At 40.9% G+C, this 24,463-nt stretch overlaps 1 protein-coding gene across 7 annotated transcripts in view; it reads left to right on the forward strand.

Moving 5' to 3' along the window:
* LLGL2 (LLGL scribble cell polarity complex component 2) overlaps positions 1 to 24,463 on the forward strand; it is a 578,766-nt gene that overhangs the window by 58,752 nt on the left and 495,551 nt on the right. For all 7 annotated transcript variants that reach the window (XM_056550314.1, XM_056550313.1, XM_056550316.1 and 4 more), the window contains exon 3: positions 17,531 to 17,634. In XM_056550314.1, the coding sequence (XP_056406289.1) occupies positions 17,560 to 17,634 (75 nt within the window). In that variant the 5' untranslated portion in view covers positions 17,531 to 17,559. The remainder of the gene's footprint in view (positions 1 to 17,530; positions 17,635 to 24,463) is intronic.

The following is a 24,463-nucleotide window of genomic DNA, read 5'->3' on the forward strand; positions in this document are numbered from 1 at the left end:
GGGCTTTCTGAGTGCATGCACTCTAAGCGTTCTCCTCTGGGCTGCCAAGCATCTATCCCGATACTCCGTGGTGTCGGTCTGGTAGATAGTGGTGTGGATGCTGGATAACCTCGGCAGGGTGCATGTCCAGTCCTGGTAAAAATGGCGATGCTTCTCTGGGGCGCCTCCGGATGCATGGATGTTTCAACTCCCGACCCAGGTGGGGGTTGGAGAAGAAGGAAGGTACGGGAGCAATTGAAAGTTTTAAAAGCTTTATTCAGACGACGCGTTTCGCAAGGGGTCCCTTGCTTCATCAGGTCATAGACAACAGGGGTACAGACAGTCTTTATATACAGTGTATACTTAAAAAAGTGCGGGAGTTTGTGACAGGTGTGGTACGTCACCTGGATGCCGAATATGTGACGTGCCGGCTGAGAACGGGAGCATTCATTCATAAAATGTACTGTTTGTATACAATGTACCGAGTGTAACTTTGTGATTGGATGCAGAGAGAGCTGCTGGGTGTATCGTGTTCGGCTTGAAGGATTTTGTCAATGTATTGGTGAGTAAGATATGTAAGTTACATTTGTAAGTGTTTGTAGAAAACTGTAATTTAGTTGGCTCGAGGACTAATAAAAATGTCAGTAAACTGCGGGGATGCTAGGAAATATTTTACTATTATATTGAAATATAATACAATATAATATTGTGAGATTAATATTCTGTAGATTATGTTTCTGTATGATGCAGAATTAAACATCTCGTATATCGATTGTACTCAATAAAGATACCAGATAATTACTGGTGTATTGGTGTGTAAAAAAGATTATTTTATTTATTTTACACTATAAGTTATGCTGCTGCATACTATGAAATTGTGCCTGTCGTGTGGGGCAGTATTTACCATAAAGTTTACTATCATAATGTACATACTGCCCCACACGACAGGCACAATTTCATAGTATGCAGCAGCATAACTTATAGTGTAAAATAAATAAAATAATCTTTTTTACACACCAATACACCAGTAATTATCTGGTATCTTTATTGAGTACAATCGATATACGAGATGTTTAATTCTGCATCATACAGAAACATAATCTACAGAATATTAATCTCACAATATTATATTGTATTATATTTCAATATAATAGTAAAATATTTCCTAGCATCCCCGCAGTTTACTGACATTTTTATTAGTCCTCGAGCCAACTAAATTACAGTTTTCTACAAACACTTATCCAGCATCCACACCACAATTTCACAGGTCAGATGTTTAGTATTAAATTTATTAATTTTTTTTTTTTTTTTTTACATGTGCATCTAGCTATGCTGTTTACTTACTTACTTGTGCATGTGGAATACAGTATATTGGATGAACTATTCAGACTGTTCATCAAAGGATGAATAAACATTGTTCCAATATATTGAAATCCTATATGAAACACAGTGGGGGATATTTATGAATGGATTTAGACTGGTTTTTCCTGTCTAAATTTGTCGCACAGAAAGTCGCAGTCTAAATATGTGTGACTTTTGCGACTTTTGCTCTAGAGGATTATTAGAATATGATGCATGCTAGTCTATTTTAGACCGAAATGCATTGGAAAATGCATTGGTGCTGAATTTATCAAAAGCAATTTTTTTGGGGCACCCCAGGTAAAAGTTTTGGCACCCCAGGTAAAAATTTGTATTAATGTGCATAAAGAAGCCAAGGAAAGATGGAAAAATCTCCAAAACTCATCAAATTACAGATTAGATATTCTTATAATATGTCAACAAAAGTTAGATTTTATTTCCATCATTTGCACTTTCAAAATTACAGAAAACAAAAAAATGGCGTCTGCAAAAGTTTGGGCACCCTGCAGAATTTATAGCATGTAAGTATATTAATGGCCCATACAAAAAATATGGAGAAAAACTGTTCCAGGTTAAACCCCCCCCAAAGGACAAGGGGGCACTCCCTCCGTCTGGAGAAGAAAAAGTTTAGTCTCAAGGGGCGACACACCTTCTTTACCGTGAGGACTGTGAATTTATGGAACGGTCTACCTCAGGAACTGGTCACAGCAGGAACAATTAACAGCTTTAAAACAGGATTAGATAAATTCATGGAACAAAATAACATTAATGCTTATGAAGAAATATAAAATCCCATCCCTTCCCCAATATCGCGCCACACCCCTACCCATTAATTCCCTGGTTGAACTTGATGGACATATGTCTTTTTTCGACCGTACTAACTATGTAACTATTATAGCACTGCCCCCTTTGCAAAGCTGAGACCTGCCAGTGTCAAGGATTGTTCTCAATCATCATCTGGGAAGAACAGGTGATGTCAATCTCAAAGGTTTTAAATGCCCAGACTCATCTGACCTTGCCCCAACAATCAGCACCATGGGTTCTTCTAAGCATTTGTCTAGAAATCTGAAACTGAAAATAGTTGAGGCTCGCAAAGCTGGAGAAGGCTATAAGAAGATAGCAAAACATCTTCAGATGTCAATATCCTCTGTTCGGAATGTAATTAAGAAATGGCAGTCATCAGGAACAGTGGAAGTTAAAGCAAGATCTGGAAGACCAAGAAAAATATCAGACAGAACAGCTCGCAGGATTGTGAGTAAAACAATTCAAAACCCACGTTATAGAGGGGTTGAATAGTAAAGTAACAATCTTTGCAGATGATACTAAACTCTGTAAAGCATAAACACTATAGAGGACTGTGCACTGTTACAAATGGATCTGGATAGGTTGGAGGTTTGGGCTGGGAAGTGGCAAATGAGGTTCAACACTGATAAATGTAAGGTAATGCACATGGGGAGGAAAAATCCGGGCTGGGGTTATGTAATAAATGGAGGAACACTTGGGATGACTGACATGGAAAAGGACTTAGGAGTCTTAGTTAACAGTAAATTTAGCTGTAGTGACCAGTGTCGGGCAGCTGCTGCCAAGGCTAATAAAATCATGGGGTGCATCAATAGAGGCATAGATGTCCACTACAAGGAAATAATTCTAGTCAGACCACACATAGAATACTGTGTACAGTACTAGGCATCAGTGTACAAGAAAGATGTAGTGGAGCTGGAGAGGGTTCAAAGACTGGCAACCAGAGTAATACGGGAAATGGGAGGACTACAGTACCCAGAAAGATTATCAGAATTAGGGTTATTTAGTTTAGAAAAAAGAAGGCTTAGGGGAGACCTAATAACTATGTATAAATATATCAGGGGACAGTACATAGATCTCTGCCATGATCTATTTATACCCAGGACTGTATCTATAACAAGGGGGCATCCTCTACATTAAGAGGAAAGAAAGTTTCTACACCAGCACAGACGGGGATTCTTTACTGTAAGAGCAGTGAGACTGTGGAATTCTCTGCCTGAGGAGGTGGTCATGGTGATCTCTGTAAAAGAGTTCCAAACAGGTCTGGATGCATTCTTGGAGAGTAATAACATAGCTGGTTATGTATACTAGATTTATATGGACAGAACGTTGATCCAGGGATTTATTCTGACTGCCATATTTGGAGTCAGGAAGGAATTTTTACCTCTAGTATGAGGTTTTTTTTGCCTTCCTCTGGATCAACTCAGTAGGGACTCATTAGGGATATAGGTTGAACTTGATGGACTCTGGTTTTTTTTCAACCTCATGAACTATGTTACTGCACAAACCCTCCAGAAAGATCTGGCAGACACTGGAGTTGTGGTACACTATAAAGAGATACTTGTACAAATATGGTCTTCATGTAAGAGTCATCATAAGAAAACCTCTTCTACGTCCTCACCACAAAAATCAGTGTTTGAACTTTGCAAATGAACATATAGACAAGCCTGATGCATTTTGGAAACAAGTTCTGTGGACCGATGAGGTTAAAATTGAACTTGTTGGCCAGAATGAGCAAAGGTACGTTTGGAGAAGAAAGGGAACAGAATTTAATGAAAAGAACCTCTGTCCAACTGTTTAGCATGGGGGTGGATCAATCATTCTTTGGGGTTGTATTGCAGCCAGTGGCACAGGAAAAATCTTGAGTAGAAGGAAAAATGAATTCAATAAAATTTCAGCAAATTTTGGATGCTAACTTGTTGCCATTTGTGAAAAATCTGAAGTTAAAGAGAGGATGGCTTCTTCTACAAATGGATAATGATCCTAAACACACCTTAAAATCCACGGGGGATTACATCAAGAGGCGTAAACTGAGTGTTTTGCCATGGCCTTCACAATCTCCTGACCTCAACATAACCTTAAAAGAGCAGTGCGTGACAGACAGCCCAGAAATCTCAAAGAACTGGAAGACTTTTGCAAGGAAGAATGGGCAAAGATACCTCAAACAAGAAATGAAAGATTCTTGGCTGCCTACAAAAAGCGTTTACAAGCTGTGATACTTGCCAAAGGGGGCAGTACAAGATATTAATTCTGCAGGGTGCCTTTTTTTTGTTTTCTGTTATTTTGAAAGTGTAAATTATGGAAATAAAATCTAACTTTTGTTGACATATCATAAGAATGTCTAATCTGTAATTTGATGCCTCTTGGAGATTTTTCCATCTTTCCTTGGCTTCTTTATGCACATTAATACAATTTTATACCTGGGGTGCCCAAATTTTTGATCCCCACTGTATATATGCATATGTTAGAACAAAAAGAAAGCCGGGGGGGGGGGGGGGGCACTTAGGAGTCAGAGTCTCTTGGTCTCTTGGAAGGTGCAGACTTTGTCTTTTTATTCAGGTGCATAACAGATCCTAAAAGCAGGACGCCAGGGTCCGCAGCAAGGTGCAGTTAACAGCTGCTTTCATGCCAAGAGGTGGCGCTTCTTCAGAATACGCCTCTTCAGTCACCTGGATGCAGGTAAATACGCCTCTCTATCCACGTCACGGAAGGTAGGCGTTTCCATTAAAATCAAAAACAGAAAGTAAACACAACTTTAGCACAATGCAATAACTTCAGAATAAGTTCATAGAAAAACACTCATGTCTAATCTCTCATTTAAACCGAGACCACCTTGTGCATTCGTTTTTAGAATCCATTTCCCTTTTCTTTGTAGAAGGATTTTCTTAATGTCACCACCGTTTGCTGAGACTGCACGCTCTATTCCAAAAAATCTAAGTACTTTAGGATCACTGTTGTGCTCATCTCTAGTATGTGATATAAGTCTAGGGGACCCTTTACCTGTGCGTATGGGTAAAGGGTCCCCTAGACTTATATCACATATTAGAGATGAGCACAACAGGGATCCTAAAGTACTTCAATTTTTTGGAATAGAACGTGCAGTCTCAGCAAACAGTGGTGAAATTAAGAAAATCCTTCTACAAAAAGAAGGGAAATGGATTCTAAAAACGAATGCACAAGGTGGTCTCAGTTTAAATGATAGACTAGACATGAGTGTTTTTTTATGAGCTAATTCTGAAGTTATTGCATTGTGTTAAAGTTGTGTTTACTTTCTGTTTTTGATTTTAATGGAAACGCCTACCTTCCTTGACGTGGATAGAGAAGCGTATTTACCTACATCCAGGTGACGGAAGAGGCATAGTCTAAAGAAACGCCACCTCTCGGCATCAAAGCTGCTGGTAACTGCACCTCGCTGCGGACCCTGGCGTCCTGCCCCCCCTGCTTTCTTTTTTTTCTTACATATGCATTGTGATGAAGTCTAAATGGGGTTGAGCACGGCGTGGAGGGTCACAGGTATGCATTGATAAGGGAAGCCGATAGCATATATTCAAGGGAGGAGTGTTACACCTGGATATTCATTTAACAGTGCCGATCGCTGTGTCTTTACTTACTGATATATATATTTTTTTTATATATTTTGTGAAATGTGTGTATTGTTGATGTCATTTCCTGTCATGTGATTGGAATTGTGGGTATTCTGAGCATTAAGTGATTTTTGTCATCCTGAAGAAGAAACCGATCCGGTTTCGTAACGCGTAGCATGTTTTAATAAAATAAGTTTTTATCATCACCCCTGGATCACCTTACTGGCAGTACCTATTATCCTCAGTGAAGTTTGGAGTGGTATTGGAATCTATTATTCACTCTTGGGAGTGTGAGGAAGAATGTGCAGCAGCCTTAAATGACCAACTGCATATACGTGTTGTGCCAGAATTTGTACAACCGTTTTAGGTGAGTTAAAGGGGTATTCCGGGCAAAAACATCTTATCCGCTATCGAAAGGATAGGGGATAAGATGTCTGATAGCTGGGGGCCCACCGCTGGGACCCCCCGCGATCTCCCTGCAGCAGCCCGCATTCTATGCGTAGCTGCGTCTGAAGTTTCGGAAACCTCTGGGCTTCCGAGACGGGGACGTGATGTCACGCCACGCCCCTACATTCATTTCTATGGGAGGGGGCGTAACGTCCGCAACGCCCCCTCCCATAGAAATTAATGGAGGGGACGTGGCTTGACGTCACGTCCCCGTCCCGGAAGCCCGGAGGTTTCTGAAACTTCAGACGCAGCTACGCATAGAACGCGGGCTGCTGCAGGGAGATCGCGGGGGTACCAGCGGCGGGCCCCCCGCGATAAGACATCTTATCACCTATCCTTTTGATAGGGGATAAGATGTTTTTGCCCGTAATACCCCTTTAACCCTTGGCTCACCTATTTTTAATTTCTATGCCGAAGGTGTCACACGAGGGAGCGCTTTTGTCTTTTGTATTCTAGTTTTATGCTGATATGGAGTTACATTTATTTTTATCAAGATACTCCAAAATAGTATCCCTTAGAAAACCCTCAAACAATTTACATACAACAGAGGTAAATCTAACAGGTCTATAATTCCCGGGGTTACCTTTTGACCCCTTTTTAAATATTGTCACCACATTTGCCATTGGCCAGTCCTGGGGAACGGTCCCTGTTACTATAGAGTCCCTGAATATTAAAAATATTGGTCTGTCTATTACATTACTTAACCCCTTAAGGACTCAGGGTTTTTCCGTTTTTGCACTTTCGTTTTTTCCTCCTTACCTTTTAAAAATCATAACCCTTTCAATTTTCCACCTAAAAATCCATATTATGGCTTATTTTTTGCGTCGCCAATTCTACTTTGCAGTGACATTAGTCATTTTACCCAAAAATGCACGGCAAAATGGAAAAAAAAATAATTGTGCGACAAAATCGAAAAAAAAAACGCCATTTTGTAAATTTTGGGGGCTTCCGTTTCTACGCAGTGCATATTTCGGTAAAAATTACACCTTATCATTATTCTGTAGGTCCATACGGTTAAAATGATACCCTACTTATATAGGTTTGATTTTGTCGCACTTCTGGAAAAAATCATAACTACATGCAGGAAAATTTATACATTTTAAAAATGTCATTTTCTGACCCCTATAACTTTTTTATTTTTCCACGTACGGGGCGGTATGAGGACTAATTTTTTGCGCCGTGATCTGAAGTTTTTATTGGTATGATTTTTGTTTTGATCTGACTTTTTGATCACTTTTTATTCATTTTTTAATGTTATAAAAAGTTACCAAAATACGCTTTTTTGGACTTTGGAATTTTTTTGCGTGTACGCCATTGACCGTACGGCTTAATTAATTATATATTTTTATAGTTCGGACATTTACGCACGCAGCGATACCACATATGTTTATTTTTTTTTTTTTTTACACTGTTTTATTTTTCGTATGGGAAAAGGGGGGTGATTCAAACTTTTATTAGGGAAGGGGTTAAATGACCTTTATTAACACTTTTTTTTTACTTTTTTTTTGCAGTGTTATAGGTCCCATAGGGACCTATAACACTGCACACACTGATCTCTCATCCTGATCACAGGCGTGTATTAACACGCCTGTGATCAGCATTTTCGGCGCTTGACTGCACCTGCCTGGATCTCAGGCACGGAGCAGTCATTCGTCGATCAGACACCGAGGAGGCAGGTAAGAGCCCTCCCGGTGTCCGATCAGCTGTTCGGGACGCCGCGATTTCACCGCGGCGGTCCCGAACAGCCCGACTGAGCAGCCGGGATACTTTCAGTTTCACTTTAGAAGCGGCGGTCAGCTTTGACCGCCGCTTCTAAAGGGTTAATACCGCACATCGCCGCGATCGGCGATGTGTGGTATTAGCCGCGGGTCCCGGCCGTTGATTAGCGCCGGGACCCACGCGATATGATGCGGGATCGCGGCGCAATCCCGCTTCATATCGCGGGAGCCGGCGCAGGACGTAAATATACGTCCTGCGTCGTTAAGGGGTTAATTCCTTTAGAACACGGGGGTAAATGCCAACTGAACCTGGCGATTTGTTTATTTTGGCTTTTTTTGTAGGCGGCACTGTACTTTTTCCTGAGTTAGACAGTGGACCTGTAATGGGGATTTTACCTTATCTCGCTGTATTTCACTTGGGATTTAATTTTCCTTGATGAATACAGTGGCGAAGAATTTTTTTATATATTAGCTTATTCCTGATCCCCGTTTATAATTTCTTCCTCATCATTTTTTAAAGGGCCAACACTTTTTTATTTTTAACCTTTTTTGCTATTTATATAGTTAAAAAACATTTTGGGGTTAATTTTACTCTCTTTGGCAAGGAGTCTTTCTGTCTCTATTTTTGCGGCTCTTATCTATTTTTTTTTAACATATTTTACATTCTTCTCCATAGCTCTTTTAGTAGCTTTAAATGCTTTATTTTTGTCATTTATTGCCCCCTTAACATTTTTATTCATCCATATAAATTTTCTTTTATTTCTGACCCTTTTATTCCCATAACGTGTATATACATCTTACAGTGAGAATTTAAGATATTATAAAAAGTCTCCCATTTAGTGTCAGTATTTTTGTTTTTGAGGATATTATCCCAATTTATATTGTTAAGGGCTTCTCTGAGTTGATCAAACTTTGCCTTCCAAAAGTTCATTGTTTTTGTGGCCCCTAGAGAGATTCCCTTATTAAAGAACAAGTTATAATGTATTTTATTATGATCACTATTTCCTAGGTGTCCATCTACTTGGACATTAGTAAGGCTGGGTTCACACTACGTTTTGTCCCATACGGGAGCGCATACGGCAGGGGGGAGCTAAAAGCTCGCGCTCCCGTATGTGACCGTATGCGCTCCCGTATGTCATTCATTTCAATGAGCCGACCGGAGTGAAACGTTCGGTCCGGTCGGCTCATTTTTGCGCCGTATGGGCTTTTACAACCGGACCTAAAACCGTGGTTGACCACAGTTTTAGGTCCGGTTGTAAAAGCGCATACGGCGCAAAAATGAGCCGACCGGACCGAACGTTTCACTCTGGTCGGCTCATTGAAATGAATGACATACGGGAGCACATACGGTAACATACGGGAGCGCGAGCTTTTAGCTCCCCCCTGCCGTATGCGCTCCCGTATGGGACAAAACGTAGTGTGAACCCACCCTTACTCTGTCAGGTCTGTTGGTTAATATTCAGTCCAGAAGGGTGCCCCCTCTGGTCGGGCCCTGCACCATTTGGGCCAGGTAGATGTCTTTAGCTATAGTCAGAAACCTGTTTCCTTTATGAGATTCACAGGTCTCAGTCTCCCCGTTTATATCAGGATAGTTAACCCCTTAAGGACCAAGGACGTACCGGTACGTCCTTGGTCCTGCTCTTCTGATATAACGCGGGGTTACACAGTAACCCCGCGTCATATCATGGCGGGCCCGGCGTCATAGTGAAGCCGGGACCCGCCTCTAATAGCGCGCAGCGCCGATCGCGGCGCCGCGCGCTATTAACCCTTTAGCCGCGCGGCTAAAAGTGAAAGTTCCCGGCTAGCTCAGTCGGGCTGTTCGGGATAGCCGCGGCTAATCGCGGCATCCCGAACAGCTGACAGGACTCGCTGTCCGATCGCCGAATGACTGCTCAGTGCCTGAGATCCAGGCATGAGCAGTCATGCGGCAGAATCGTTGATCACTGGTTTCTTATGAGAAACCAGTGATCAACATAGAAGATCAGTGTGTGCAGTGTTATAGGTCCCTATGGGACCTATAACACTGCAAAAAAAAAGTGAAAAAAAGTTTGAATCACCCCCCTTTTCCAATAAAAAAAAAAACACAGTGTAAATAAAAATAAACATATGTGGTATCACCGCGTGCGGAAATGTCCAAATTATAAAAATATATCATTAATTAAACCGCTCGGTCAATGGCGTGCGCGCAAAAAAATTCCAAAGTCCAAAATAGTGCATTTTTGGTCACTTTTTATATCATTTAAAAATGAATAAAAAGTCAATAAGTCCTATCAATGCAAAAATGGTACCGTTAAAAACTTCAGATCACGGCGCAAAAAATGAGCCCTCATACCGCCCCATACACGGAAAAATAAAAAAGTTATAGGGGTCAGAAGATGACAATTTTAAACGTATTAATTTTCCTGCATGTAGTTATGATTTTTTCCAGAAGTCCGACAAAATCAAACCTATATAAGTAGGGTATCATTTTAATCGTATGGACCTACAGAATACATATCAGGTGTCATTTTTACCGAAAAATGTACTACGTAGAAACGGAAGCCCCCAAAAGTTACAAAACAGCGTTTTTTTTTCAATTTTGTCGCACAATGATTTTTTTTCCCGCTTCACCATAGATTTTTGGGCAAAATGACTGACGTCATTACAAAGAAGAATTGGTGTCGCAAAAAATAAGCCATCATATGGATTTTTAGGTGTAAATTTGAAAGAGTTATGATTTTTTAAAGGCAAGGAGCAAAAAACGAAAATGCAAAAACGGAAAAACCTCCGGTCCTTAAGGGGTTAAGGACGCAGCCCTTTTTCGCAATTCTGACCACCGTCGCTTTACGAATTAATAACTCAACCGCTTTTACCGAATATTCTGATTCTGAGCACCGATTTATCGGGGCTCAAGGTCAAGAATTTGAGGACACAGGTGTATATACAATAATTATTTGATTTATTCTAATATAATAAAATAAAATGCTGAACAGTACCACCAATAACACACAGGGTTCTTGTGTAATTATGGTAATAACTGTAATTATTAAGCAAATAATATATATAAAAAACAATTATAAAATTAATAATAAGACCACCTAAAGTATAAATATAGATATGGATATAAATGGTAATAGTCTATAGCAGCAATGGCAGTTTGAAAGTTAAATAATTGGTTAATCCTGCAATGAAAATATCCAAAAAATTATCCAAAAGTCATTGATGTAGTCACTAGCAACTGTACTGTTGTCTCCTACAGCAACAGTATGAGGAACCACTCACAGCATTCTGTGTGGTCTCATATAATAGATTTTAAATGAAAATAATCAGCCGCTTTGTTTCCAAATGGGTGATACAAGATGGTAAAAGACATAAGATGTAGCCACCATGCATAAACAGTGTGTCTTTCAACAGTTAATAGTTGTAACATCTTGTGTCTTTTACCATCTTGTATCACCCATTTGGAAACAAAGCGGCTGATTATTTTCATTTAAAATCTATTATATGAGACCACACAGAACGCTGTGAGTGGTTCCTCATACTGTTGCTATAGGAGACAACAGTACAGTTGCTAGTGACTACATCAATGACTGTTGGATAATTTTTTGGATATTTTCATTGCAAAATTAACCAATTATTGAACTTTCAAACTGCCATTGCTGCTATAGACTATTACTATTTATATCCATATCTATATTTATACTTTAGGTGGTCTTATTATTATTATAAATTTTATAATTGTATTTTATATGTATTATTTGCTTAATAATTACAGTTATTACCATAATTACACAAGGGCCCTGTGTGTTATTGGTGGTACTGTTCAGGATTCTATTTTATTATATTAGAATAAATCAAATTATTATTGTATATACACCTGTGTCCTCAAATGCTTGACCTTGAGCCCCAATATTCCGCTGTTCAATATTATTATAATTTTCTTAGTACACCGTGGGTAAGGTGTACAAATTGGGCAGCCCAGGTCTATCTTGGTTGTAGTTAGAGCAAGAGCGACTCCACTTCTCTCCTTTTTATTCTGATTCTGAGATTGTTTTTTCGTGACATATTCTACTTTATTTTGGTGGTAATTTTTCGGCGTTACTTGCATCCTTTTTTGGTGAAAAATCCCAAAATTTCATGAAAATTTTGAAAATTTAGCATTTTTCTAACTTTGAAGCTTTCTACTAGTAAGGAAAATGGATATTCTGATAGTTCTGACCAATGGCAGGGGATAGGAGGGGATCGCAGCACTGCGACCTCGCTCCTAGCCCTCAGGATGATCGGGGCTGTCACTGACAACTCCGATCATCCTTATTTTCCGGGTAATCGGGTCACCAGAGACCCGATCAGCCCGGAAGCATTTCTGAATTGACATGCGATTTTCTGCGATCGCCGACATGGGGTGGGGGTCTCAGGACCGCCCTGGGCGATGTGTCGGGATGCCTGCTGATTTCAGAAGGCATCCCAGTCTGGTCCCCAACCGGCTCGCATCGGGGAGCGGAATTCCCACGGGCATATGCATACGCCCCACGTCCTTAAGGACTCGCGATGCAGGGTGTATGCATAGGCCCGGCGTCCTGAAGAGGTTAAAGTCCCCCATTTTTTATCACCTTATTCTGATTTGCTGCCTTGTTTATTTGCCTCAGTAATTGATCTTCTGCCTCTTCCATTAGGTTTGGTGGCTTATAACAAACCCCTATCAGAATTGTTTTTTATTTTTATCTCCATATATTTCTACCATAATGACTCCATATTATCGTTTCCCTCCCATATATCCTCCCGCAGTGCGGCCTTCAGACTCTATTTCACATAAAGACAAACTCATTCCACTTTCCATTTTGTCCGATCCTTCCTGAATAGACTATAACCTTGTATGTTGACTGCCCAGTCACAGCTATTGTCCAACCAAGTCTCTGTTATACCCGCTATGTCATCATTTTCCTCAGACATCAACCACTCCAGTTCCACTGTTTTATTGGACAGACTTCTGGCATTAGTCAACATGCAATTCAAAGGTGAATTACCCATGGCTCCTATCAAAGAGCCACCAGGAAAGGACATAAACAAGAAAACCCTCCACCAGCAGTGAAAACTGAAGGGTATATAACTTGATAAGACATGCATTGAGTACTCCGCGGGACCATCTGCTTACACCCAAACCACTAACTCAGAACCTTGATGTTTTGTAGAATTATAGGGACATTTGACAATAAATCAGGACATGTCAGATCCATACTACAATGCCAATGGGGGATGTTACAGATTTGAAAAAAGACTACTCATTGGGGATTACCAGCAGATTACATTCCGTAAGGGGTGGAGCCTGGGTGACAAACTGACGCATAGCCATCTGTCTCTGTCACAGACCACACCCTTGACCTGGTTACATGAACATAGGATGACTGGCTCACATAAATGCAGACTTTTAAAAGTTTAAAAGACACATTAATCAAATCTTCAATAAGATTAATGCTTATGAAGAAATATAAAATCTCATCCCTTCCCCAATATCGCGCCACATCCCTACCCCTTAATTCCCTGGTTGAACTTGATGGACATATGTCTTTTTTCGACCGTACTAACTATGTAACTATGTAATCCCTTCCTAATTAAAAGTTAAATAAAACTTTTTCCTATATAAAATACATAAAAATAATAAAAAATAAACATATTTGGTATTGCTGCGTGTGCAATTGTCCAAACTATTAACCTCTTAAGGACTTAGGGCGTACCTGTACGCCCTAAGCCCAGTGTGAAAAACAGGGTCACGCCTTGACCCTGCATCACACTGGGTCGGTCCCGGCTGCTAACGATAGCCCGGACCCTGGGCTAACAGCGTGTGGCACCGATCGTTGTGCCGCGCGCATTTAACCCTTCAGACGCGGCGATCAAAGTTGATCGCTGCGTCTGAAAACAAAAGAAAACCGTTCCCGGCAGCTCAATTGGGCTGATTGGGACATCGCGATAAAATTGCGATGTTCCGATCAGCTGGGACGCAGGCGGAGGTCTTCTTACCTCTCTCCGCGGCGTCCGATCGTTGATTGATTGCTCCAAGCCTGAGCTACAGGCTTGAGCAATCAACCGCCTATCTGACTGATCCCTGAAAAGCTAAGGCTTTGCAGGGATCAGCATAGGAGATCAGTGTGTGCAGTGTTATAGGTCCCTAAGGGAGCTATAACACTGCAAAAAAAAGTGAAAAAAAAAAGTTGACAAAGGTCATTTAACCCCTTCCCTATTAAAAGTTTGAATCACCCCCCTTTTCCCATAAAAAAAAAAAACTGTGGAAATATATAAACATATGTGGTATCGCCACGTGCGAAAATGTTCAAACTATAAAAATATATTGTTAATTAAATTGCACGGTCAATGGCGTGCGCGCAAAAAAATTCCAAAGTCCAAAATAGTGTATTTTTGGTCACTTTTTATATCATGAAAAAATGAATAAAAAGCGATCAAAAAGTCTATTATTCACATTTGGGAGTGTGAGGAGGAATGTGCAACAGCCTTAAATGACCAATTGCAAAACAGATTACTGCGCAAAAAAATTAACCATCAAACAGCTTGGTATACGAAAAAAAAAAAAGTTACAGGGGTCAGAAAATGGCAATAAAAAAAAAAATTCTGAAAGGTTTAGCAATTGTTTTTTTAATTAGTAAAACATGCCAGAAAATTTGATATTGCTGTAATTAGGCCGGCCTAAAGTATTAAAATAACAGGTCAGTTGGACCACAAGGTAAGTGACATAAAAGAGAAAAACACCAAATCTTTCTTTTTTATTTCAATTCCACCAATTTTATTTAGATTTCAGAGCATATAAAAAAATAAAAGATGTCATTACAATGTGCATTGTCCCACAAAAAAAAAAGCTCTCATATGGGTCTGTAGTTGGAAAAATAAGAGTTATGGCTATTATGGGGCAAGGAGAGAAAAACATGAGTGCAAAAATAAAAATTAGCCCGAACAAGTAGAATGTCATTGAGGGACAAGTAAATTGGGCTCCATTTTAGTCCCTTGGACAAGTAGTTTTTTTTTTTGTTTGTTTATTATTTAATTTTTCCACACCCCTGACATAAGTGCAAAAAAATTTCCAAACCCCAGAATTGCATTTTATATAACATAATATCCAAGAAATAAATAAAGAAAAAAGTGATTCAAAAGTCAGATCAATACCAAAATGGGGTTAAATGTAAAACAAATTGCTGCTTTTTGGTAACATCCAAAAGAAAATGAAATAAAAAGTGATCAAAGAGTCATGTATATATGCTAAAGTGGTACCGCTACAAAATACAGATCACAGCCTTATTGAGCCCTCATACAGCCCATAAACAGAAAAATGTAAGAGTTATAGGGATCAGAACATGGCAGTTTATAACTTTTTTAACATTATTTTGTTGAAAAATTATTTTTTCAAGTAGTACATAATAAAGCATGATTATCCTTTTATTAATCATCGTACTGATCCATAAAATAAATTGAAGATGTCCATTTTACCATAAAGTTTTCTGGGTAAAAACACAACCCTCCGAATTCCATTGTGTTTTTTTTTTTTGTCTTTTTGTTTTTTTTATTTCCCGAAAAATATTAATTATTTATTTTTGGTTGTGTCATACATTTTATGGTAAAAGGAATGGTGCTATGACAAAGTACAATTGGTTGCACAAAAAACAAGCCCTCACATGGGTTTGTAGATGGAAAAAGTCAATTACAGCTCTTAGAAGGCAAGAAGAAGGAAACAAAAAAAAATTAGACTGGCGATCTCCTTAACCTCTTAATGACCAAGCCCATTTTCACCTTAAAGGGTACCTTTCATCAAAAAAAGTTTAAATGAAAACCAAAGTTTTGCACATTTTGGAGGGTTTTGTTTTCACACTGTACACTTTATGGTAAAAATGACATGTGTTCTTTATTCTGTGGGTCAATACGATTAAAATGATACCCATGGCTAGATACTTTTATAATTTTGTACCGCTTAAAAAAAAATCAAAAACTTTTTGTACAACATCAGTAATCTAAAATCGCCCTATTTTGACCACCTATAACTCATTTTTCATCTGTACTTTTTTTTAGATACCACATTTGCATATATAAAACTTTTAGATAATTTTTTATTAATATTTTTTGAATAAAATGTGACAAAAAAGCAGCATTTTTGGACTTTTTTTTATTTTTTATGTTTACGCCATTCACCGTACGGGATCATTAACACTATATTTTGATAGTTCGGACATTTACGCATGGGGTGATACCAAATATGTTTGTTAAAAAAAATTACGCTTTTTGGGGGTAAAATGGGAAAAACAGACAATTTTTATTGGGGGAGGGGATTTTTCACTTTTTTTTTACACTTTTTATGTCCCCATAGGGGACTATCTATAGCAATCCTTTGATTGCTAATACTGTGTGGTGCTATGCATAGGACACAGCACTGCTCAGTATTATCGGTGATCTTCTGCTCTGGTCTGCTCGATCGCAGACCAGAGCAGAAGACCCCAGGAGACGGCCGGAGCTAGGTAAGTCATGCTGGATGATCGGATCGCCGAGGCAGCGCTGGGGGCGATCCGATTATCCAATCAAAGTTCCGTCATACCGCAGATGCCGTGATCTGTATTGATCACGGCATCTGAGGGGTTGATGGCGGACATCCGCGCGATTGCAGATGTTGGCCATTACGGGCGGGTCCCCGGCTTCTGCTAGCAGCCGGAACCTGCCGTGTATGACGCGAGCACCCTTCCGATGGTCATACACAGGACGTAAATGTACGTCCGTGGTCGTTAAGGTCCGTGGTCGTTTTTTTAAATCAACTGGTGCCAAACCGTTTAACAGATTTGTAAACGTCTATTAAAATTTTTTTACCCTTCCAGTACTTTTTAGCAGCTGTATGCTACAAAGGAAATAATTTTCTTCAACAATGGTATGCACGTAAAATGTGTGAGTGGTCCACTGCCCACCGGCTAGTAGAGTTACAAGGAGAGCGAGGCTTCAAACGGAACACCGACTGTCACGCCCCCTCACATAGGATTGCATTGAGGGGGCGAAGCATGTAGTCACACGGGGCGGGGCCGTGACGTCACAATGCTCCGGCCCCCGTGATCGCCAGTAATCAGACCCGGAGCGAACGTGCTCCGGGGACTGATTCTAATGGGGTGCTGCATGCAAGATCACGGGGGTCCCCAGCGGCGGGATCCCCGCGATCAGGCATCTTATCCCCTATCCTTTCAATAGGGGATAAGATGTCTTAGCGCCAGAGAACCCCTTTTAACCCCTTCACACAAATAGCACAAGTCTACAGCCCTCAGGAAATCTGACGCATTTTCACTGGAAGCTTCAGTGTGCAAGATCACGGGGGTCCCCAGCGGTGGGACCCCCGCGATCAGGCATCTTATCCTCTATCCTTTGGATAGGGGATAAGATGTCTTAGCGCCGGAGAATCCCTTTAATTATTACTTTGCATCATTTGGATGTCTGTATGTAGTTCTCATGGTCCTAATGCGGTCCATTTTAATCATATATGGTTTTAGCGAGGTTTGGATTGTCTGGGGTTTTTATTCATGCTCTGTATGTATGTATGCTCTATACCTTTTTTTCTCTATAATCTTAGTTTTGCACCCATCATGAAGCTTATGTTTGTGGAGTTATAATTTATTATTTTCATTGGATTTTCAGGGTGTTGCTGAGTTTAGGGTGCTGCAGAAATGAAACGCTTTCTGAGGTCTGGACAAGACTCTGTGAGGGAGAGACTGAAAAGGGACCTGTTCCAGTTTAACAAGGTGACTGATACTGGTTTGTCAGAGGTTTTTATTTAAATGTTCTTTGTTTTTGAATTGTTCTACTGTTTGTCTTTCTGTATTATATTATTTATTTGTTCCCACATTATGACCATCTGCTGCTTGGACTCTCAAGTAAAAAATGTATTTCTCATTCATTTTATGTTCACACGTCAGAATTCTGTGGGAATATTCTGTGTAAATAAATGTAGAACTCCATATGAGCATGGTTTTATGAGGGATCGGTCCTGTCAAACTAACCTGATCAGCTTTTATGAGGAGGTGAGCTTAAAGGGGTTCTCCGGTGCTTAGACATCTTATCCCCTATCCAAAGGATAGGGGATACGATGCCTGATCGCGGGAGTCCCACCGCTGGGGACCACTGTGATCTTGCACGCGGCACCCCGTTTGTAATCAGTCCCCGGAGCGTGTTCACTCCGGGTCTGATTATTGTCGATCACGGGGCCGGCTGCGTGTGACGTCACGCCTCCGCCCCCGTGTGACCTCACGCTCCGCCCCTCAATGCAAGTCTATGGGAGGGGGCGTGACAGCTATCACGCCCCCTCCCGTAGGCTTGCATTGAGGGGCGGAGTGTGATGTCACACAGGGGCGGAGGCATGACTGATTACAAACGGGGTGCTGCGTGCAAGATCACAGGGGTCCCCAGCAGCGGGACTCCCGCGATCAGGCATAGATAGGGGATAAGATAGGGGATAAGATATCCCCTTTGGATAGGGGATAAGATATCTAAGCACCGGAGTACCCCTTTAAGACTGGACCAGGTTTGCATCATAAAATTGATGAGTTTTTACTTTTGGAAGACACCAGAGAGCTTTAAAGTTCAGCAGCAATTTTCTAATTTTTCACAAAATTTTCATACTCACTATTTTTCAGTGACCAGTTCAGTTTTGAAGTGGATTTGAAGGGTCTTTATATTAGAAATACCCCATAAATGACCCCATTATAAAAAGTACACCACCCAAAGTATTCAAAATGACATTCAGTAAGTGTTTTAACCCTTTAGGTGTTTCACAGGAATAGCAGCAAATTGCAGGAGAAAATGTAAAATCTTCATTTTTTACACACGCATGTTCTTGTAGACCCAATTTTTTTTATTTTTGCAAGGGGTAAAAGGAGAAAATTTTTACTCGTATTTGTAGCCCAATTTATCTTGAGTAAGCACATACCTCATATGTCTATGTAAATTGTTCGGCGGGCGCAGTAGAGGGCTCAGAAGGGAAGGAGCGACAAGGGGATTTTGGAGAGAACATTTTTCTGAAAGGGTTTTTGGGGGGCATGTCACCTTTAGGAAGCCCTAGGGTGCCAAAACAGCAAAAAAAAAACAAAAAAAAAACAGATGGCATACCATTTTGGAAACTAGACCCCTCGGGGAACGTAACAAGGAATTAAGTGAGCCTTTATACCCCACAGGTGTTTCATGACTTTTGCAAATGTGAAAAAAAAATTTTAAAAAAATTACATAAAATGCTTGTTTTCCTAAAAATTTTACATTTTTAAAAAGGGTAATAGCAGAAAATACCCCCCAAAATTTGAAGCCCAATTTCTCCCGATTCAGAAAACACCCCATATGATGGTCAAAAGTGCTCTACTGGCGCACTACAGGTCTCAGAAGAGGAGTAGTCACATTTGGCTTTTTGGAAGAAAATTTTGCTCTGGGGGCATGCTGCATTTAGGAAGCCCCTATGGTGCCAGGACAGCAAAAAAAAAAACCACATGGCATTATATTTTGGAAACTAGACCCCTTGGAGAACGTAACAAGGGGTAAAGTGAACCTTAATACCCCACAGGGGTTTCACGACTTTTGTATATGTAAAAAAAAAAAAAAAAAAAATTTACCGAAAATGCTTGGCAGGTGATTGGCAGTGAATTGTACACCGCCGATCACCATTTATTACCGGGTCATCGGGTCACAAGTGACCCGAATGACCCAAATTGACGAAGATCGCCGGTGCACTTGTCTGGGGGGGCCGGGCTCCTATTACGAGCGGCATTGCCACTCGTTCTAGTGTCGGCCACTGGGTCACTCTCATGGGGGGTGCGTGGCCTCGCCTGGCGGCATCTCCGCCGCCGTACAGGGGACTCATCATCACTACTAGAGGATAAGGAGGGCGAGGAAGAACACAAAAAAGTAGGATCTACCTCGTCATCACTGGCAGATTTGGAGTCGGAGGCTAAAAAGCGTAAGCCTCTGCTGCCGAAAATGCCCGGCGGGCTATCGCCTTTTTTCTACGGTGGCGGGGGGGAAGTATGTACTGTGTGGTGCTTGGTGTAAAAAGTGTATAGCAGTAATAGGAAAAAAAAAAAAAGCTGCGGCCCCCCCCAAAAAAAGGGGTGGCAAACGCAGCTCCCTGAACCCCTAATAGTACCCAGGGTAAGGGATCAGACCCTAATAGGACCCTGGGGGACCTATTAGGGGGTCAGAGGGGGGGTACTTTTTTTTACTTTTTTTTTAAACTTTTATAGGGGGGGATTTTTTTTATTTAAAAAAAGAAAAAAAAAAAAGGGGATGGCGCACGCAGCTCCCTGAACCCCTAATAGGACCCGGGGTCAGGGATCAGACCCTAATAGGACCCTGGGGGACCTATTAGGGGGTCAGAGGGGGGGTACTTTTTTAAACTTTAAAAAAAAAACTTTTATAGAACTTTTTTTAACCTATTAACTCCTACCTGTCCCTGAAATCAGCTTTCCCTATTCTACGGCTCCTGAGGGGGCTCCAGCTCCGAGGGGGGATCGACGGCTTCTTCTCACTGCTGCACCCGCTGACTGAACGAAAAGAGCGGGTGCAGTAGCGGGAAGGAGCCGTTAACCCCTCCTCTGCCGCTCTGCTATTGGCCGGACGATCGCCGGCCACTAGCAGCGTTGCTGGAGCGGTGACAGTATTGTCACTGCTCCCCAGCAACGGCAGGTGATTGGCGGTGAATTGTACACCGCCGATCACAATTTATTACCGGGTCATCGGGTCACAAGTGACCCGAATGACCCGAATCACCGAAGATCGCTTGCGTGATTTTGCAAGCGATCTCCGGCGATCGCAGACATGCGGGGGTCCCGGGACCCCCCTAGGCATTTGCACGGCATGCCTGCTGAACGATTACAGCAGACATGCCGTTCCGATCTCTGCCCGGCGTGCGGCAGAGAGCGGAAAAACACCAGGATGTTCTGGAACGTCCTTGGTCCTTAAAGCCCCTGGGTGCGGGAACGTTCCAGAACGTCCTTAGTCCTTAAGAGGTTAAAGGAGTACTCCCCTGCAAAACATATATTTTTTTAAATCAACCGATTACAGAAAGTTAAACAGATTTGTAAATTACTTCTATTAAAAATCTTAATCCTTCCAGTACTTATCAGCTGCTATATGCGCCACAGGAAGTTATTTTCTTTTTGAATTTCCTTTCTGTCTGACCATAGTGCTCTTTGCTGACACCTCTGTCCATTTTAGGAATTGTCTGGAGAAGGATAGGTTTGCTATGGGGATTTTCTCCTACTCTGGACAGTTCCTGAAATGGACAGAGGTGTCAACAGAAAGCACTGTGGTTAGACAGAAAGGAAATTAAAAAATAAAAGAACTTCCTATGTAACATATAGCAGCTGATAAGTGCTGGAAGGATTAAGATTTTTAAATAGAAGTAATTTACAAATCTGTTTTTTCAACCTTATGAACTATGTTACTATGTTTTCAGTCTGACCTCGGTGCTCTCTTCTGACACCTCTGTCTATGTCAGGAACTGTCCAGAGAAGGAGCAAATCCCATAGCAAGCCTCTTCTGCTCCAGACAGTTCCTGACATGTTCAGAGGTGTAAGCAGAGAGTACTGTGGTCAGACTGAAAAGAATTGCTCAACTTCCTGTGGAGCATACAGCAGCTGAAATGTACTGGAAGGATTAAGATTTACGAATAGATGTAATTTACAAATCTGTTTAACTTTCTGGCACCAGTGGATTAAAAAAAATATATTGTTATTATTATTATTTTTTCTAATGGTGTTTGCCGTGCGGGATAGATAACATTATCCTTTTATTGTATAAGTCATTACGAACGTGGCAATACCTACTTAAAAAACATAAAAGCCTTTAAAGAGTTACTTTAAAAAAATCCTTTTAAAAGATTATCAACAGGGGTTTTGTTATATTAAAGGGGTTATCCAACATAAGGTACCTTTCCAAATTAAAGGGTACCTCTCATCAAATAAACTTTTGATATATTTTAGATTAATGAATGTTTAATAACTTTCCAATAGCATGTTAATGAAAAATATGCTTCTTTCTATTGTATTTTTCCCGATCAGTCCTGTCAGCAAGCATTTCTGACTCATGCTGGAGTCCTAAACACTCAGAGCTGCCAGCCTGCTTTGTTCACAGCCAAACAGGCTGTGAACAAAGCAGACTGGCAGCTCTGAGTGTTCTCCTTTGTGAACAAAGCAGACTGGCAGCTCGTAGTGTTTAGGACTCCAGCATGAGTCTGAAATGCTTGCTGCCAGGACTGGTAGGGAGACCCCTAGTGGTCATTTCTTCAAAGTGGAAAATTAAATAGAAAGAAGCATATTTTTTAATAACATGCAATTGTAAAGTTATTCTGCATATATTAATCTATAATATATCAAACATTTTTTTGATGAGAGGTACCCTTTAAGTGTTATACAGTAATGGATATGTTTACCAAGCATCTGTGCTTCTGTTGGTGGGGAATTGCCATTTCCTGTGTCAACATCACGCTGCTGACTTGTTTTGGGGAGCTAGCTACTTCCTGTTTCTGTGGCCTCCCTCAGACTACAATCCCCAGGATCCTTTGTTTCAATGTGGGAGGTGACACATCAGTCGCCTCTCTTATTGCAGCACAGCACAACCTGACAAACAAGCTGTGGATCTGTGTGATGATGAATGCAAACGCATATACATCGGTAAATCATCAAGGGGCTGACTTCACAAACAACAAAGCAGCCTCTTTTAGTACCTGACACTGACACCTGACCTGACACTCAACACAATATTTGTAGGGTGCAGAAAATGAACTTCCGGGGAAAGACAAAGAAATTTGATACCAGCCTTCAAACACAGGCAAGTTAAGTATATTAGTAAATAGATTAACTTTGCTGTCCCTGTCTTTCAGTCAAAGAAAGAAAACCGAAAATTCCAGAAAACCCCTTTAACCCCTTACAGACCAAGCCCATTTCAACTTAACTCAGGCCCTGAGACATCTTGTCCCCTATCCAAAGGATAAGGGATAAGATGTCTCACCGCGGAGGTCCCGCCGCTGGGGACCCCCGCAATCTTGTATTCACCACCCACATGTTTGAGCTGCATGCTGTGGTGCCAGCTCACAAACAGCCGGGTGGCGACCACAGGGCCGGAGTATCGTGACATCACGGCTCCGCCCCCCCGTATGACGTCACCCACGCCCCCGCTATGCAAGTCTATGGGAGGGGGCGTGGCAGAGTACCCCTTTAAGGACCAGAGCATTTTTTGCACATCTGACCATCTTTGCATTTTTCTATCTTTGAAGCTCTCTGCTTGTAAGGAAAATAGACATACCAAATAAATTATATATTGATACACATATACAATATGTCTACTTTATGTTTGCATCATAAAGTTGACATGTTTTACTTTTGGAAGACATCAGATAGCTTCAAAGTTCAGCAGCAATTTTCCAATTTTTCACAAAATTCTCAAAATCAGAATTTTTCAGGGACCAGCTTTGAAGTGAATTTGAGATACCTTTGTATTAGAAATACCCATATATGACCCCATTATAAAAACTGCACCCCTCAAAGTATTTAAAATGACATTCAGAAAGCTTGTTAATCCTTTAGGTTTTTCACAGGAATAGCAGCAAAGTGAAGGAGAAAATTCAAAATCTCATTTTTTACACTAAACATGTTCTTGTAGCCCCAGATTTTGAATTTTTACAAGGGGTAAAAGGAGAAAAAGCCCCACAAAACGTGTAACTCAATTTCTCTCGAGTAAGGAAATACCTCATATGTGAACGTAAAGTGCTCTATGGGTGCACTAGAGGGCTCAGAAGCGAAGGAGCGACAATGGGATTTTGGAAAGTGAATTTTGCTGAAATGTTTTTTTTTTTTTTTTTTGGAGGGGGGGGGGATGTCACAATTAGGAAGCCCGTATGGTGCCATAACAGAAAAAAAAACCACATGGCATACTATTTTGGAAACTACACCCCTCATGGCATGTAACAAGGAGTGAGCCTTAACGCCTCACAGGTGTTTGCCGACTTTTCGGTAAAGTTGGATGTGTAAATGAAGAAGACATTTTTTTTTCACTAAAATGCCGTTTTTTCACCAAATTAACAATTTTTACAAGAGGTAATAGGAGAAAATGCCCCCCAAATTTGTAACCCCATTTCTTCTGAGTAGGGAAATACCCCATGTGTGGACATAAAGTGCTCTGCGGGTGCACTACAATGCTCAGAAGAGAAGGAGCCACATTTGGCTTTTGGAAAGCAAATTTTGCTGAAATGGTTTTTGGGGGGCATGTCACATTTAGGAAGCCCCTATGGTGCCAGAACAGCAAAAAAGCCACACATGGCACACTATTTGGGAAACAACACCCCTCAAGGCATGTAACAAGGGGTACGGTGAGCCTTTACACCCAACCGGTGCTTGACAAATTTCCGCTCAAGTTGGACGTGAAAATTTAAAATTAGATTTTTTTCACTAAAATGCTGGTGTTACCCCAAATTTTTCATTTTCACAAGGGGTAATAGGAGAAAAAGACCCCCAAATTTTTGTCTAAATACCCCATAAGTGGATGTAAAGTGCTCTGCGGGCAAACTGCAATGCTCAGAAGAGAATGAGCGCC

Source organism: Hyla sarda, chromosome 13 (assembly GCF_029499605.1).
Source record: "Hyla sarda isolate aHylSar1 chromosome 13, aHylSar1.hap1, whole genome shotgun sequence".
NCBI lineage: Eukaryota > Metazoa > Chordata > Amphibia > Anura > Hylidae > Hyla > Hyla sarda.